Source organism: Lithobates pipiens, unplaced genomic scaffold (assembly GCF_037356315.1).
Source record: "Lithobates pipiens isolate NorthernLeopardFrog02 unplaced genomic scaffold, aLitPip1_a1.2 Scaffold_28, whole genome shotgun sequence".
NCBI classification, from domain to species: Eukaryota; Metazoa; Chordata; class Amphibia; order Anura; family Ranidae; genus Lithobates; species Lithobates pipiens.
Genome location: NW_027507789.1, coordinates 85524592 through 85539550, shown reverse-complemented (window position 1 = coordinate 85539550; position 14959 = coordinate 85524592). Strand labels below are relative to the sequence as shown.

At 46.1% G+C, this 14959-nt stretch overlaps 1 protein-coding gene across 3 annotated transcripts in view; it reads left to right on the top strand.

Moving 5' to 3' along the window:
- RAMP2 (receptor activity modifying protein 2) overlaps positions 1–4290 on the top strand; it is a 617864-nt gene extending 613574 nt beyond the window's left edge. For all 3 annotated transcript variants that reach the window (XM_077459449.1, XM_077459450.1, XM_077459451.1), the window contains exon 4: positions 1598–4290. In XM_077459449.1, coding sequence (XP_077315575.1) covers positions 1598–1850 — 253 coding nt within the window. In that variant the 3' untranslated portion in view covers positions 1851–4290. The remainder of the gene's footprint in view (positions 1–1597) is intronic.
- The last annotated feature ends 10669 nt before the right edge of the window (positions 4291–14959 follow it).

Below are 14959 nucleotides of genomic sequence, written 5' to 3'. Positions count from 1 at the left end.
GTGGTGTTGAACCTGTTGTGTTGGGTAGGGGAGGAAGTTGAATGCTGGATATCTCCTTGCGAATTGTGTCGATTTTACTATTGAAATGGTTGGGAATCTGTTGAGTGGTAAGCAAGTGGGTGGGGGCAGTGGGGGGTGAAGTAAGGAATTAAGGGTAGAAAAGAGTTGACAAGGTTTGGATGAGAGGGTTTTGATAAGAGTGTTGCAATAGGTTTGTTTAGCAGTGTGGAGGCAGGAGTTGTATTTGAGAAGGGCATATTTGTAGAGGGTAAAGTCTTGCAGGGACTTAGATTTACGCCATGCTTGCTCAAGAGCAGGACTGTGTGTCTTGAGACTCCTGGTGTCATCTGTTTGCCAGGGTTGTGGCAGACGGGGCCTGGTCCAGCTTGTAGAAAGAGGAGCAAGTACGTCTAGGGAGGATGACAGCATGTTGTTGTAGATGGAAGTGGTTAGGTCTGGGCAGGACAGGGGGGCGATTTTGTCATGAAGGCCATCAGTAGCAGAGTGATGAAGGGAAGGGTTGAGGTTGCAAAGGTTTCTGCGTGTAGTGTTTTGTGCGTTGGCAGCATGGGATGTAGGAGACAAGGAGAGAGTGAAACTGATAAGGTTGTGATCAGAGAGAGGAAAGGGTGTGTTAGAGAGATTGCAGGGAGTGCAGCGATGGGAGAATACGAAGTCGAGAGTGTTACCGTTGGAGTGAGTGGTGGTTTGTGTCCATTGTGTTAGGTTAAAAGAGGAGGTTAGGTTGAGTAGTTGAGAAGTGATGGCAGTATTAACGTTGATTGGAATGTTAAAGTCACCTAGGATGATGGCAGGGGCAGGCACTTCAGATGAGAGAAAATAGGGTAGCCATGCAGAGAAGTCATCCAGAAAGCGTGACACTGGTCCAGGAGGTCGATAAATAACAGCCCAAGAATTTACAGGAACTGGAGGCTTTTTCTCAAGAGAAAATGGTTTTTGGTACCATCTGAGAAGGTAAAGAGCCTCATCCACAAATACCACAAAAGGCTTCAAGCTGTCATTGTTGTTAAAGGGGGCAATGCACGGTATTAAGAACTGGGGTGTGTAAACTTTTAATCAGGGTTATTTGGGTAGTTTCTGTTATCATTATAATTTAAAAAGAGTAAACATAGAGGATTGAAATGGCTTCACACTAACCATGAGTCAAAGAAAAGTTTTTGTATTATCATTATTATTATTATTATTTGTATTTTAGAGGATTTATATAGCGCCGACAGTTTACGCAGTGCTTTACAACATTAGGGCAGACAGTACAATTACAATACAATTCAATACAGGGGGGAAACAGACCCCTGCTCATTAGAGCTCACAATCTAGGAGGAAGGGTCTAGTTATTATCATTCATATTCTCTGAAAAATGGCCAAGAAATCATAAATTCTGCCAGGTTATGTAAACTTATGAGCACAACTGTATGTAGAGTGTGCAAAACTGTCACTTTTTCTATGGCACATGACTCAAATGTAAAAAAATAAAAATCTGAATTCTGTCAGTGTACCATCATTCTGCATCTAGGACCTAGTGGTCCTTCCATATGTTGATGCTTTAAGTAATATTATTTTTCTTCCTTTACAATAGATTCTACAATGACTTACAAGTATGCCTGGAAAGAAGTGCCGAAGCGATCTCTCTTGCATACCCTAATGACTTGGCACATTCCACAATTCTAAATGCTCATCTAAAGTTTTTCATCAATTGTGCTGTGCCTGAAGAATTCATGGATCCTCCAGAGAATGTGCTGCTGGCCTTAATATTTGCACCGATCTGTATAATTCCATTTCTGGTTACCCTTGTTGTCTATAAGAGCAATACTAGCAAACCACAAACTTAGGCTTTACTGTGGACTCTACTAAGCACTGTGATTATGTCCTAAAATTGCTTGTTAGGGTGTTAGCAGAAAGCCTGGATATACTCTGGTCAATTTTACGACCATACCTATTACCTATTATAGAATTCAAGTCTCAGACTATCCAGCACATCAAATGTAATATGTTCTTTAGTAGCAATTTTATAGACTTACTTCATATTCTGGCTTGACTTCTTGAAGCTCTCATGTTACTGTATTTCTATGATTGTCATTAGATGTCATATAACCAGAGTGCTTATGTGGGATCATTGTGATTTTTTCTTTGAATTTCATAGCTGGATTAGATCTATCTTCACAGAACATGATTTTTTGCTCAAATATATACATATCTCTCAAAAACAACCCTAAAGCCCCATACATACTATCATTTTTTTCTGCTGAGTTTTTCCTTCAGATTTACCAAAACCATGTAGTGCAAGGGTCTGCCTGATTGCATACAAATTGAAACTTCTAAGGTTTAACCTCATATTCTATGGTTTTGGTAAATCAGAAGGAAAAACTCAGCAGAAAAACTAATAGTGTGTATGGGGCTCAAGAGTTATTCCTCTTTGAACAACCATCAGAAGACTGAGAAAAAAAAAAACACAGTACCTATTGAAAGTATCACACAATTTTCCATCATAAAAAGCAGGCATCAGTATATAGGGATTCTAGTAGGATTCCAGACTAGAATTTAAATAAGCATTGTGAAATGTATTTTAATGCTTAGAATTATTAAAGTGGAACTTCAGTATTTTTTCATATTTCCATCTATTAAATCTTCTGCCCTTGTTGTTTTAACTTTAGATAGTAAGACATTTTTTTCTGCCAGTAATTACCTTATACAGCCAACTTCCTGTTTCTTGTTTGGTAAAAAGCCTAGGCTTATGACATCATGCACATCTCTCTCTCTCACTCTTGGGAGTTGGGATGAGTCACAAGAGAGTCAATGAGAGCTGCAGAGTTGGAGGTGTGCCTCTGTGTGTCTGTGTAAATCCAGGAAGTGAACAGGCAGCAGCATTGGTTGCCCACAGTTAAAATGGTTGCAGCCAGTTTCAGTGGAAGGAGATTTCTGCAGCATATTTGGCAAGTACAGCATCACCGTATATATAAAATAATATGCAAAGTCATTAGAGGGAAGCTTCAGAATGGCAAAAATGTTTTTATTACAAATTATGTGAGCAGACTGCAGTTCCTCTTTAAGAAATAAAAGTTTTTCAATGTAAAGATAAACTGAACCATATAGATGGAAATTACTATTTAGCAAAATACTGGAAACGTTGTTGGCGTCATCTCTTTAATGTTTATAAAAATACAGTAATATCTCAAAAAGATAAATGATTTAAGATGAATGGTGTACAGTACTTCCAGCTTGAGGTAACTGGTTGGAGATGGTGAAGGTGGATATTTTGTATTTAAACAAACATATATTACTTAGCTGTGTTTAAACTACAGTCATAATTTTACAAGTTTTTTTTTTTAATAATTTGTGCTATAGCTGAAGTATGGGATTTTCAGACATACAACTCCAAAGGGAACATTTTAAATTAATGAGAGATGTAACCCTGCTGATTATGTTTCTTGTGAGAAAGACATAAGCTGATGGCAAAACTTTAATTTCTGTTCTTTGGTTTCAAGATACACATAAAATTACACAATTCAATACTGTATCATTCTTGGGGAATGAGTAAATAGAATTTTTGGAAAATTCTGAAATGTATTTTATCTCTACACTATATATATATATATATATATATATATATTTTTTTTTTTGTTAAAATTATGTTGAAAATGGACTTTGTGAATGTGTGAGAAAAGTAGTATGGTTTATGTGTGTAATATTGATGTACTTTCAAGGATCAATATACATAAAGGCTGCCATGCAAGTGTAAGAAGACCTGTATTTTATGGATTGAGTGGTACTAAATGACACATTGAACCTTGACTACATGGCCACTACTTGGCCACATGCAGATAAGTTTGTTGCAGCTCTGCTTTGATCTGTCTGGTATCCCTATAGATATATTAGAATATATAAACATGGATGGCCTTTTGAATGAAAATTAAAATCCTGTGGTAAAACCATTCCCAAAACATAGCTTTCTAATTAGCCCAGAATGGCTGATAATGTAAAATAAATTATACTGTCTAACTAAAGCTTTAGCAATGCACTCCAGAATTCTATTTGCATTCCTTGCTGTCTGACAACACTATTTTATATTTTTGCAAATATCTGCAATAAGAACATTTATAATCTTTTCATTATGTCGTTTTGACTAACACTGTATCATTGTACTCTAAGGGATTACATTTTTCCAAAGTACATTATTTTACATAGTGGAATTGCAGTTTCCATTCACCAATTTTCTTTTTTTTTTTTTTTTAATCTTACAAAACATGTCAATAAATTCCAGTTCCAAAATCACATTCTGTGTACAGTAATTATTCACACATCAACATCACTTTATAGAACAGCATGAATTCAGCTAGCAGTTTGTTATTTATATAGCCTTTGCTCCTCTGGGCCCGCTGCTCTCATCTAGGACCATCCTCATGCCTTTGTATGTTACCTTCTGTGCTCTAGCAGCCCAGTAATCTATCTAGAATAAGATCCACTGTGGCTAGGCCTGGCAAGCTCAGCCAAGGTGACCACTGAGCCTCAAATTTACCTGGTCGTCCCCTATGTTGGAATATAAACTTTTCCAGCCGTAAGATGTCACCCATCTGTCTTACCCATTCCCTAATCGTGGGGGGCTTCGATGCCTTCCACCTTCGGAGAATGAGCAGGCATGCCTGGAACAGTGCTCTTGCAGTGGGTGGTTTGAGGTTAGCTTCCAGAGGGAGGTCATCTAGGATGCCCAGGAGACATGGTTTGGGGTTGGTTGGGATGCAAACTGAAAAAGCATTATTAATAGTGTTCAGGACCCCCATCCAGTATAGATGTAGCTTGGGGCAGCGCCATAACATGTGAATCAGGTCCCCGTGATCTCTTGCACATCTTGAGCACTCCAAGTCTGATCCCCCATTCTGGCCAACTTGGCAGGCATGCAGTGGACCCTTAGTATAATGTATAATTGGGATAGTCACTGTGCTACATTTAGAGAGGCCATTCGTATTGCCTGAAACGCCTCTTCCCACTGCTCCCCCTCAAGAGTGCCCACATCATTAGTTGTCATCTTTAGGGGAAACTCTGTCAGGAATATCCAGAGTAGCATCGAGTAGCAGTTAGAGATAAAGCCTTTAGTGCTGGCCACCTCCTCCATAAAGTGAAATAGGGGGGTTGGGGATAGAGTCCACGGAGCCGCATTGGATTGAGCCCTGATTGTGTGTTGTAATTGGAGATAATAAAAATGCATCGACTGGGGGAACTAAAATCGCTAACTCGGATCGGAGAAGGTGTTCAGTTTTCCTGCCGTAAAAATATGGAGTTAAGTGTGTGACTCTGTGCTTCCTCCACCAAGCCTCACACGTCAGTAACTGCAGTTCTGGATAATACCCGTTGTTCCACATAGGTCTAAATTTGGTAAAGACTTCCACTACCTGTAGCTGTCTGGTCTTGTTCCAGATTTTTTGGGCCAGGGCGCAAGTGGGGAATCTCTTATTAGAATTTGCATAAGCCAGGGGCCTCCTGCCCCTCTGCTACATCTGGAATCCTTGCGGCAAGACCCATCAGGGTTCTAATGGGGTCTGCCTCAGCGAGACCCTCCCCCTCCCCATCCAGCGGGGTAAGGGCTCCGGCAATGTGCTGCAGCTGGGCTGCAATGTAATAAAGCCATGGATTAGGCAAAGCCAGGCCTCCCTCATCTTTGGGTTTCTGGAGTTGCTCCAACTTGACTCTGAGGGGCCTGTCCTGCCACAGGAAGGACCTAAAAATGTTGTTAATTTACACAAATACAAAATATTTTAAGGGGGATCACCATGGGGGTGTTATGCATAAGATGTATAGGAGCTGGGGCGTGAAAATCATTTTAATAAGGTTGACTCTTCCTATTAGTGAAATTTTTTGTCTCGACCATATTTTAATCCTGGCACGAATTCATCCCAGTAGCGGTGACAGATTAAGGGGGATATTTTCCAGTATTTTTGGGGTGATCTGAATACCTAAGTATTTGAAGCTAGAAGTTAGTGGTATTTGTATTGACACAACATCCAGGGTGCCTGGGTCTGCATCTAATGCCATTAGGGATGACTTGGTCCTGTTAATCACTAGGCCGGAGTACCTCCCAAACTGGTCTATGACTGACATTGCCGTCCTCAGGGAGTCAGAAGTGTCTCCCAAGAGCAGCATTGTGGCATCTGCGCATAACATGATTTTCTCTTGTGTTTCCCCATATCAAAATCCCTGAATTTGTGTGGTAGACCTAATCAGGGCAGCCATTGGCTCAATGGCCACCGCAAACAATAGCGGAGACAATGGGCAGCCCTGCCGTGTACCCCTCTGAAGCCTAAAGGGTGGGAAAATGTGTCCTGCCTCCCTTATGACCGCTTGTGGGGAGCTGTAGAGTAACTTAACCAGGACCGCCCACAAATATTGCCACTCTATGCTGTTGAATGCTTTATGGGCATCCAACGACAGCAGTGCCCTGTCCCCCTCATTACCCAGTTGGACTTGGAGGTTAAGGAAAAGATTGACGGCGGTGGACTTTTGGGGAATGAAGCCTGGGTGTATTATGGAGGATATCACCTTATTGAGTCTTAGGGCCAGGAATTTTTACAGAATTTTGATGTCCCTTTGTAGTAAAGATATTGGTCTTTATGAGCCCGGGTCAAGTGGGTCCTTTCCCGGTTTCAATATAAGTACAATAGTAGTTCTTGTCATGGATTCTGGTAGTCTTTGGTTGGTCCTAGCATAGTTAAGCACTCTAAGAAGGTGGGGAAGGACAGCCCCCCGATATTGCTTATATATTTCAGTAGGCCGTTGTCCCTGGGAGCTTTAGAGTTGGGGGAGAGGGCTATTGCCTCTTGTAAGTCCTCTACAGTGATGGGGTTGTCCAACAGTGCCCTCTGAGAAGCAGTGAGGCATGGCAGATCAACAGTCTGCAGTTCTGCCACTGTGTACCCAGCTCTGGACCTGTATAGGTCTGAATAGTATTCAAACAGCTCCTGTATAATTAAGTAAGGGATGTTCACCATCCTCCCCTGCCCGGTGCGAAGGGCACCAACTGAGGGGGAGGTCTGGGAAGTCCGAACAATCTTTGCCAACAGGCAGCCGGTCTGCTCCCCCTCTTCGTAGTAGGCCAGCCTATTAAAAAACCTCTTTTTGTCAGCTGCTGACTTGGTGATCTGAATCACCGCCTCTTGCGCTGCCAGCTATGCCTCTCTGTTTGAGTCAGTAGGGTCTGTAAACCTTGTCTCTAGTCGGTTAGCTAACTGTTCTGCCTGTTCCCCTTGGGCCCTTGTTTTGGATTTGATACTTGTCACAACCTTTATGAGGGAGCCCCTTATGTTCACTTTAAACGCCTTCCAGACCACATTAGGATCTGGGTGGTCTACATTTCTCGCCCAGTACTCTCTAATTTCCACTAAGAGACCTTCGTGTGAGGGGATTAAGTTCAACCAAAAGGCATTGAGTTTCCATGGGGCCCTTTGCAGGGTTGCAGTTGGTTTAGCAATTAGTTGGACCAGGATAGAGGAGTGGTCAGAGATACCTCTGCCCAGGTATTGAATGTCCAGTAGCAACCGGGACGTTTGGGCTGTGCAAAGGCACAGATCTATCCTCGATAGGGACATATGTGTCTTTGAAAAACATGAGAACTGTTTCTGCAGTGGGTTGTGGTCCCGCCATGGATCCAACCAACCCACCTCCTCAGCAAACTTCCGCAGCGCCGTTCGGGCAATTTTACGGTCGCTCCCTGGGGGCAGGTGCTTGTCCAGGATGGGGTCCATGTAGCAATTCTGGTCCCCCACCACTATCAGTGGGAGGTCCTAGTGGGCTAATTGGAAGGCCAGGAGTGTTCTCAATGCCTCAGAGTTAAAGGGGGGTGGGATATAAAGAGCAGCTATAGTACATTTCATTTGGCATACTTTGCATTCTAGAATAACATATCTCCCTTTGATATCAATCAATTGGTCATATACCTGGAAGTCCTCTAACCTGTGCACTAGTATGCTCAGTAGGCTCCTGGAGTAGGAGGTGTGTGTAGGGTGTTATCCCCCACCCAACCATGCATAGTTAATACAAGATACTGTTTCTGGAACCAAATGAGTCTCCTGAAGGCAATAAATCGATGGGGCGTGTGTCCGGAGAACATTGTGCGTTTCAGTGGGTCCTGGAGCACTCTAATGTTCTAGGACAATATTGGGACACTATTCATCTATAAAAGTGAGAGTCAGAGATGGGATAGTGTGGGGAGGCCATCGCCCCTAGTTCTCTGGGTGTAGCTAGTTCTCGCTTAGGCACTAAAAGAGCAGCTGGGTAGTCTCCGGCCAGCCTGCATAACAATGTGGTAATGGTGCGATGAGAGGTGTTGAGGTAGTTAGAGCTGGAACCATAACTTTGGAACACTGAAGCTTTGGAGTCTTCATCACAACTGTGACTGGACAAACTGTCGCCTGACCGCGATTTGCCAGAAAATTGGCGGAAACCCAAACAACAAACTCAGGGTTCCCGTGATTGGCATAGCCTGCATCCCACATGGGGGTCCGACTGGTGCTTTCCAAATAAGTTTGCGATAATCGCATAATTTACATTGCTCTCAACGCTGAAAAGAAAAAGAGTGTAGGGGCTCCCAGCTGGGTCATTGGCATCTGGGGTAGGAAACAACATATAGCAAAATGTAGATTGAGTTGCTCTCCATTCTGTGAAGGGTCCCATAAGTGGGACTCAGTCTCCCTCCGCTGCAGCTCTTCTGGTCTGGCGATTTAGTATGTTCATTGGCATCGATCAGGCAGATGCATCTGTGGGGGATTCAAAAAAGTGTGCTTGCCCTCTTGCTGTAATGGGAAGTCATGCTGGGAACAGCATGGTGTATGGTGCTTGCAGCTGCTGTAGTCGCGTTTTTAAGTCTGCGAATCTCGCTCTGCATCTATGCACTTCTGCAGTAGTCAGGGTAGAAAGAAATGCATACCCCGTTAAACGTGATATAGCACTTTTCCCTTGCCTGGCAGAGTATGATTTGAAAACTTCCAGGAGCAATTTTTCCACAAATTCTGTGGGGTCCCTACCCTCTGTTTCCTCCGGCAACCACACGATGTGCACATTGTTTCTCCACATGCGATTTTCGAGATCATCAGATTTGATCTCATTAGCCCTGACCATTATACCTGTATTATGGGAGTCTTTTAACAGTGGGGCTATCTTATCCTCTATGACGCTAATGTGACCCTCTGCGGCAGTGGTACACTCCCTTATTTTCTGGATATCATGGCAGTTAAAGCCCAGTTCCTCCTTCATGCCTCCAAATTGCTCCTGTAATGATTGCACAGAGGCTGTACAATTGTGCACTGCCCTCAGGATGTCTGCCAGAGTGGGTTGCAGGAGCTCCTCTCCCCCCTTCCTCCATGTTAGTCTCAGAAGTTCCAGAGCACCTGAATTCAGCTTGGGTCTGTGAGCTCTCTTCACCTACCACGGCTGCATGCAGTATGGCCGGGGGAACATCCATGTCTTCCTCCTCCCTCTGTGTGGATTGCCCCAGCATTTTCTGTGTATAGTATCTCATCTCCTTAGGGGGGTCTTTCCTGAGCTGTTTGGGGGTTTTGGGAGGTTTACTCACTTCCTTCAGCTTGTCAGCTCCACGGGAGGCCTTGGGAAGAGGCAGGCCGGCAGCATCTTGGATTTCAGACGGTCCTCCTGTCTCCATCTGTTTACGGGTCAGCATTGCCTTCTGTGAGTCCAGGAGAGGTACGTGTGCCTTCTGGGGTGATTCCTGCTGAATTTTGAGCCAAAAACTGGCATTTTAGCTGGCCGGGAGAAGGATCTATGGAGAATTCTGTGCGGGAGGGCTGTGAGACATGTCCTCTCACATGCCTCTCTTGGCCACTCCCCCCATTCACCAATTTTCTAGAAGTGTGCAATTGTGGCAGGTACTAATAGAACAAACTGGCACCCTTTAGCTGAGTGAAAGTGGTAGAATACACTTTGCAAAAAATACCTAATCACATGCAAGTAAGTTAAAACAAAAACAGGTTTTTCACAGCTCCACCTCACTAACCTAGGTGACAATTCACTTTGCAACATAAGCATTCACAAGGCAAGTATACAGTATATTCCATTAGTAAATAAATCATAATATGTTGCAAATAAATATAATGTGAAGGGTTTAAATGTGCATAGGTTAGGTTGTACTACTAAGTGATTAAAAATGACATCTGTAGTGAACTTTAACGCTGCCAGTAGGGATGAGCTTGGACTGTTCGCCCGTTCAGCGAAGCCAGAACTCTGTGGGCCGTTTGCGACAAATTTGTGTGGCACTCACGGCCCACAATGCACTGTGCCATCGCAGTGCATTGCTGGCTCATGATTGGCCAAGCATGCACTGTGAACCCGCATGCTTGGCCAATCACAGCGCCGGCAGCAAGGAGAGCCATGATTGGCCACAGGCAGGATGCCTGTGGCCAATCATAGCTCAGGCTGTGTAGTACACGCCCCATACTATATAAGGCCGCCAGCGCGGCGGCCTTGTGTAGTGTGTTGGCGTCTGTAGGAGTTAGTGGGTGTTCTCTGTGTACCTTCAACGCAGTATACACCGTCCGTTATCCATTGATTTAGCGTTCTTGCTCTTCTGTAATTGAGCTTTCAGCCAGCTGCAGGAGTTTGTGGGTGTTGTCTGTGTGCCCTGAACGCAGTATACACCATTATCCACCTATATAGCTATATTGCTCTTCTGTAATTGAGCTTTCAGCCAGCTGCAGGAGTTTGTGGGTGCTGTCTGTGTGCCCTGACCGCAGTATACACCATTCTCCACCTATATAGCTATATTGCTCTTCTGTAATTGAGCTTTCAGCCAGCTGCAGGAGTTTGTGGGTGTTGTCTGTGTGCCCTGACCGCAGTATACACCATTATCCACCTATTTTGCTCTTCTATAATTGAGCCATCTGCAGGAGTTAGTTGGTGTTGTGTGCCTCCAGCACAGCACAGTATGCACCGGTATCTACCCTTTAATTCCTGTTGTTCTATAATAAAGGCATCTGCAGGAGTTAGTGGGTGATGTGTGCCTCCAGCACAATATACACTACCCAATTGCTGTTTTCCCATCTTCTTTCATGCCATTAACATGTCTGGAAGGCCAACAAGGAGAGGCAGACAGGCACGAGCCGATAAAAGAGGGCAAGCAGGCTCTGTGTCTAGAGACAACAGTGCTGGTCGTGGACGCGGTGCATCGTCATCAGCACGTGGCCATGGGACACGATTGTCCTTATTTTTGGCAGCTGGACGTGTTGAGCCGCATCATGCCAAAGACTTGGTAGAGTGGATGACCAAGCCCTCTTCATCCTCCTCATCCTCTCTCACCCAGGCTCAGGATACTAGCAAAGCAGCTGCCAACGCATTGTCTTCCCTCGTCTCAATGTCATCATCAGTGACTCCTTCCCTAGACCCACCACATCCTCCTGATGAGTCCCCTGAACTTTTTGAGCACAGTGTTGGGTACATGCTCCAGGGGGATGCCCAGTGTTTTGTAGGCTCTGATGATGATACTCAGCTAGAGAAAGGCAGTAGCATGAGCGCAGAGAGAGGGGATGCTCAAGAAGGACAGCAATCTGGCAGTCATGTTCCACAAGCTGCAGCATACTGCCAGGTTTGCTCCAGCGATGAAGAGGGAGGGGATGATGAGGGCACTGACTCCACATGGGTGCCTGGTAGGAGAGAGGAGGAGGAGGAGGCACATGTCCAATAAGGCAGGATGCCCTCCGGGGGCCAGCTTAGGGGCAGCACACCGACTGAATCACACCGCAGAGCTCCACCTGTGCAGGGCGCTGCCTCTGTGCGTTATTCTAAAAGTTCTTTGGTGTGGGCCTTTTTTGAGACGAGTGCATCAGATCGCACTGCTGCTATTTGCAACATATGTCTCAAGCATATCTCGCGTGGCCAAAACATCAGCCGCTTGGGCACCACATGCTTGACCAGACATATGTTGACCTGCCATGCAGCTCGTTGGCAAGCGTACCTCAAAGACCCACACCAAAGAACAAAGCGGACCTCTCCTTGCTCCTCATCAGCTGGGATCTCCAATCCCACTAGACCTTCAGTCCTCTCTGAAACCTGCGCTGAGAGGAATGAAGGTGTAGAATTAGGTGTGTCACAGCCAAATGCTTGCAGGCACTCTGCTAGCAGTACACCCACTTCCGATTATAGCAGGCAAATTTCCCTGCCCCAGCTGGTGGACCATCGAAAGAAGTTCACTCCCAGCCATCCACATGCCCAGCGGTTGAATGCTAGCTTGGCTAAATTGCTAGCACTTCAACTGCTGCCTTTTCAGTTGGTAGACTCGGCCCCCTTCCGTGAGTTTGTACAATGTGCGGTTCCTCAGTGGCAGGTCGCCAAACGCCACTTTTTCTCATGGAAGGCGATTCCGGCTCTCTACCGGCATGTGGAAGGCAATTTCCTTGCCTCGCTGGACAGGGTGGTCAGCGGTAAGGTGCATATTACCGCTGACTCATGGTCCAGCAGGCATGGACAGGGGCATTACCTGTCTTTCACGGCCCATTGGGTCACTCTTCTGGCAGCTGGGAAGTATGCAGGACAAGGTGCAGTAGTGTTGGAGGTTGTTCCGCCACCACGCCTCCAAAATGCTACTACTGGTTGTTACACACCTCTCTCCTCCACCCCCTCCTCTTCTTCTTCCTCCATGGCCTCTTCCAGTGCTCTGTCCTCGGAACCAATGGTGCTCCATAGGCGTTCAAGGGACTACGCAAGTATGCGATGCCGTGCTTGCGCTGGTTTGTTTGGGGGACAGGAGCCACACTGGGGCAGATATTTTGTCAGCTCTGCAGGGGCAGGCCGAGAGGTGGTTGACGCCACACCAGCTTAAGCCAGGATTGGTGGTTTGCGACAATGGCACCAACCTCCTCTCTGCCCTCCGACAGGGACAACTGACCCATATGCCCTGTGTAGCTCACGTCCTTAACCTGGTGGTGCAGTGGTTCTTGGGCAGGTATCCGGGCTTACAGGATGTCCTGAAGCAGGCCAGGAAACACTGTGTGCATTTCCGCCAATCATTTAATGCCTGTGCTCCCCTGGCTGAGCTCCAAAAGGAGTTGAACCTGCCCAAGAACCGTCTTATATGTGACATGCCCACCAGGTGGAACTCAACGTTGGCCATGCTGTAGCGGCTGCACAAGCAGCAGAGGGCCATCAATAAGTACCTGTGTGACTACGGCACCAGGACATGGTCAGGGGAGCTCGGTTTTTTCTCACCACGCCAGTGGGGCATGATCAGGGATGCATGCACTGTCCTGTCACCATTTGAGGAGGCCAGGAGTACCACTTGTCCACCTGTTGGAGCATACGCTGCGTGGAATAATAGACAGGGCACTTGAGGCGGAACAGAGGCAGGAAGAGGAGGACTTCCTTGCCTCTCAAGGCCCCCTTTATCCAGACAGTGTTCCTGCTGTCCCACCCATCACACAGGAAGAGGACGAGGAGGAGTAGGAGGAGGATGATTGTGTCAGCATGGAGGTGGAGGCTGGCACTCCGCAGCAGCAGCAGTCTTGCAGGGGTGATTTTCAGTCCCAAGAAACCTGTGGACTTGTACATGGCTGGGAGGAGGTAGCTGCGGATCATGTTGTCCTTAGTGACCCAGAGGACTCCGGACCGAATGCCTCAGCTAACCTACGCTGCATGGCCTCCCTGATCCTGCAAAGCCTGCGGAAGGATCCTCGTATTCTTCGGATCAAGGAGAGGGACCATTACTGGCTAGCCACTCTCCTTGATCTACGGTACAAGGGTAAGGTTGCCGACCTTATCTTGCCGTCGCAGAGGGAGCAGAGGATGAGACATCTCCGGGAGGCCTTGCAGAAAGGTCTGTGCAACGCATTCCCAGAGACTGGGAGGTTACAAACTCCTGGTCCTGGACAACGTGTTGCTGAGGCATCGATCAGAAGGAGCAGTGGAGAAGGTGGCCGTCTGACCGATGCATTCAGACAATTTTTTAGTCCGCAGCCCCAAGGTATGATCGGTTCCAGCAACCATCGCCAGCGTCTGATTTACATGGTGCAGGAATACCTAGGGGCAAGGTCAGACTTGGACACCTTTCCCACCGAAAATCCTCTGGCTTACTGGGTCTTGAGGATGGATCACTGGCTAGAGCTTGCACAGTATGCAATTGAGCTACTGGCCTGTCCTGCATCCAGCGTTCTTTCGGAACGCACCTTCAGTGCTGCTGGTGGCTTTGTTACCGATCACAGGGTGCACCTATCCACCGACTCGGTTGATCGACTGACCTTCATAAAGATGAATCAGTCTTGGATCACCCACAGCTACCAAGCACCTGAAGCTGATGTAACCAAATCATTTTTTTTTTTTTTAAATATCACATCCCTTCAAGACTGCCTATGCTAATGCTGAGTGACTGTCCTGTTATGTTGATTGTCTATCTTCTTCCTCATCCGCTGATAACTTGGAAGAACATTTTTGGTTCTGGGTGATGCCACCAGCCCAATTTTTCTGCCCCTGTTTAACAGAGGTGTTTAATTACAATTTTTGATGCAATGCTTTGCAGCAGGGCTCATTCCTGCACTACAACTAGAGTAAATGGGAGAGGTTGCAGTGTCGTGGCACCAGCACCAGTGACTAAGGCCCAATTTTTCAGCCCCTGTTTAACAGGGGCGTGTAATTACAATTTTCATATAAGCCACTCGCCGTTTCCTGTCTGCCATTTCTCCCTTAGGACAGTTGAGTTCAGCTTCTGTCCTGCACCAGATATCGAGTTGCCACATGCAGCTGGCTTCTTCTCGTAACACTATCCGGTATACCTAGCCAGCATCCAGCATTCCTATCCTTACAGGACCCCGGAGAGCCATCTCTGTTTACAGCCCATACAGTAAGATCCCCTCTAACTGACATCAGGAAGCGTCAGCCCATAGCCAACGGCAAACGCTTGCCCATCACAACTGCCATCTTTAGGGACATGTAAAAAATCCTTGCACGTTCCCCAGTC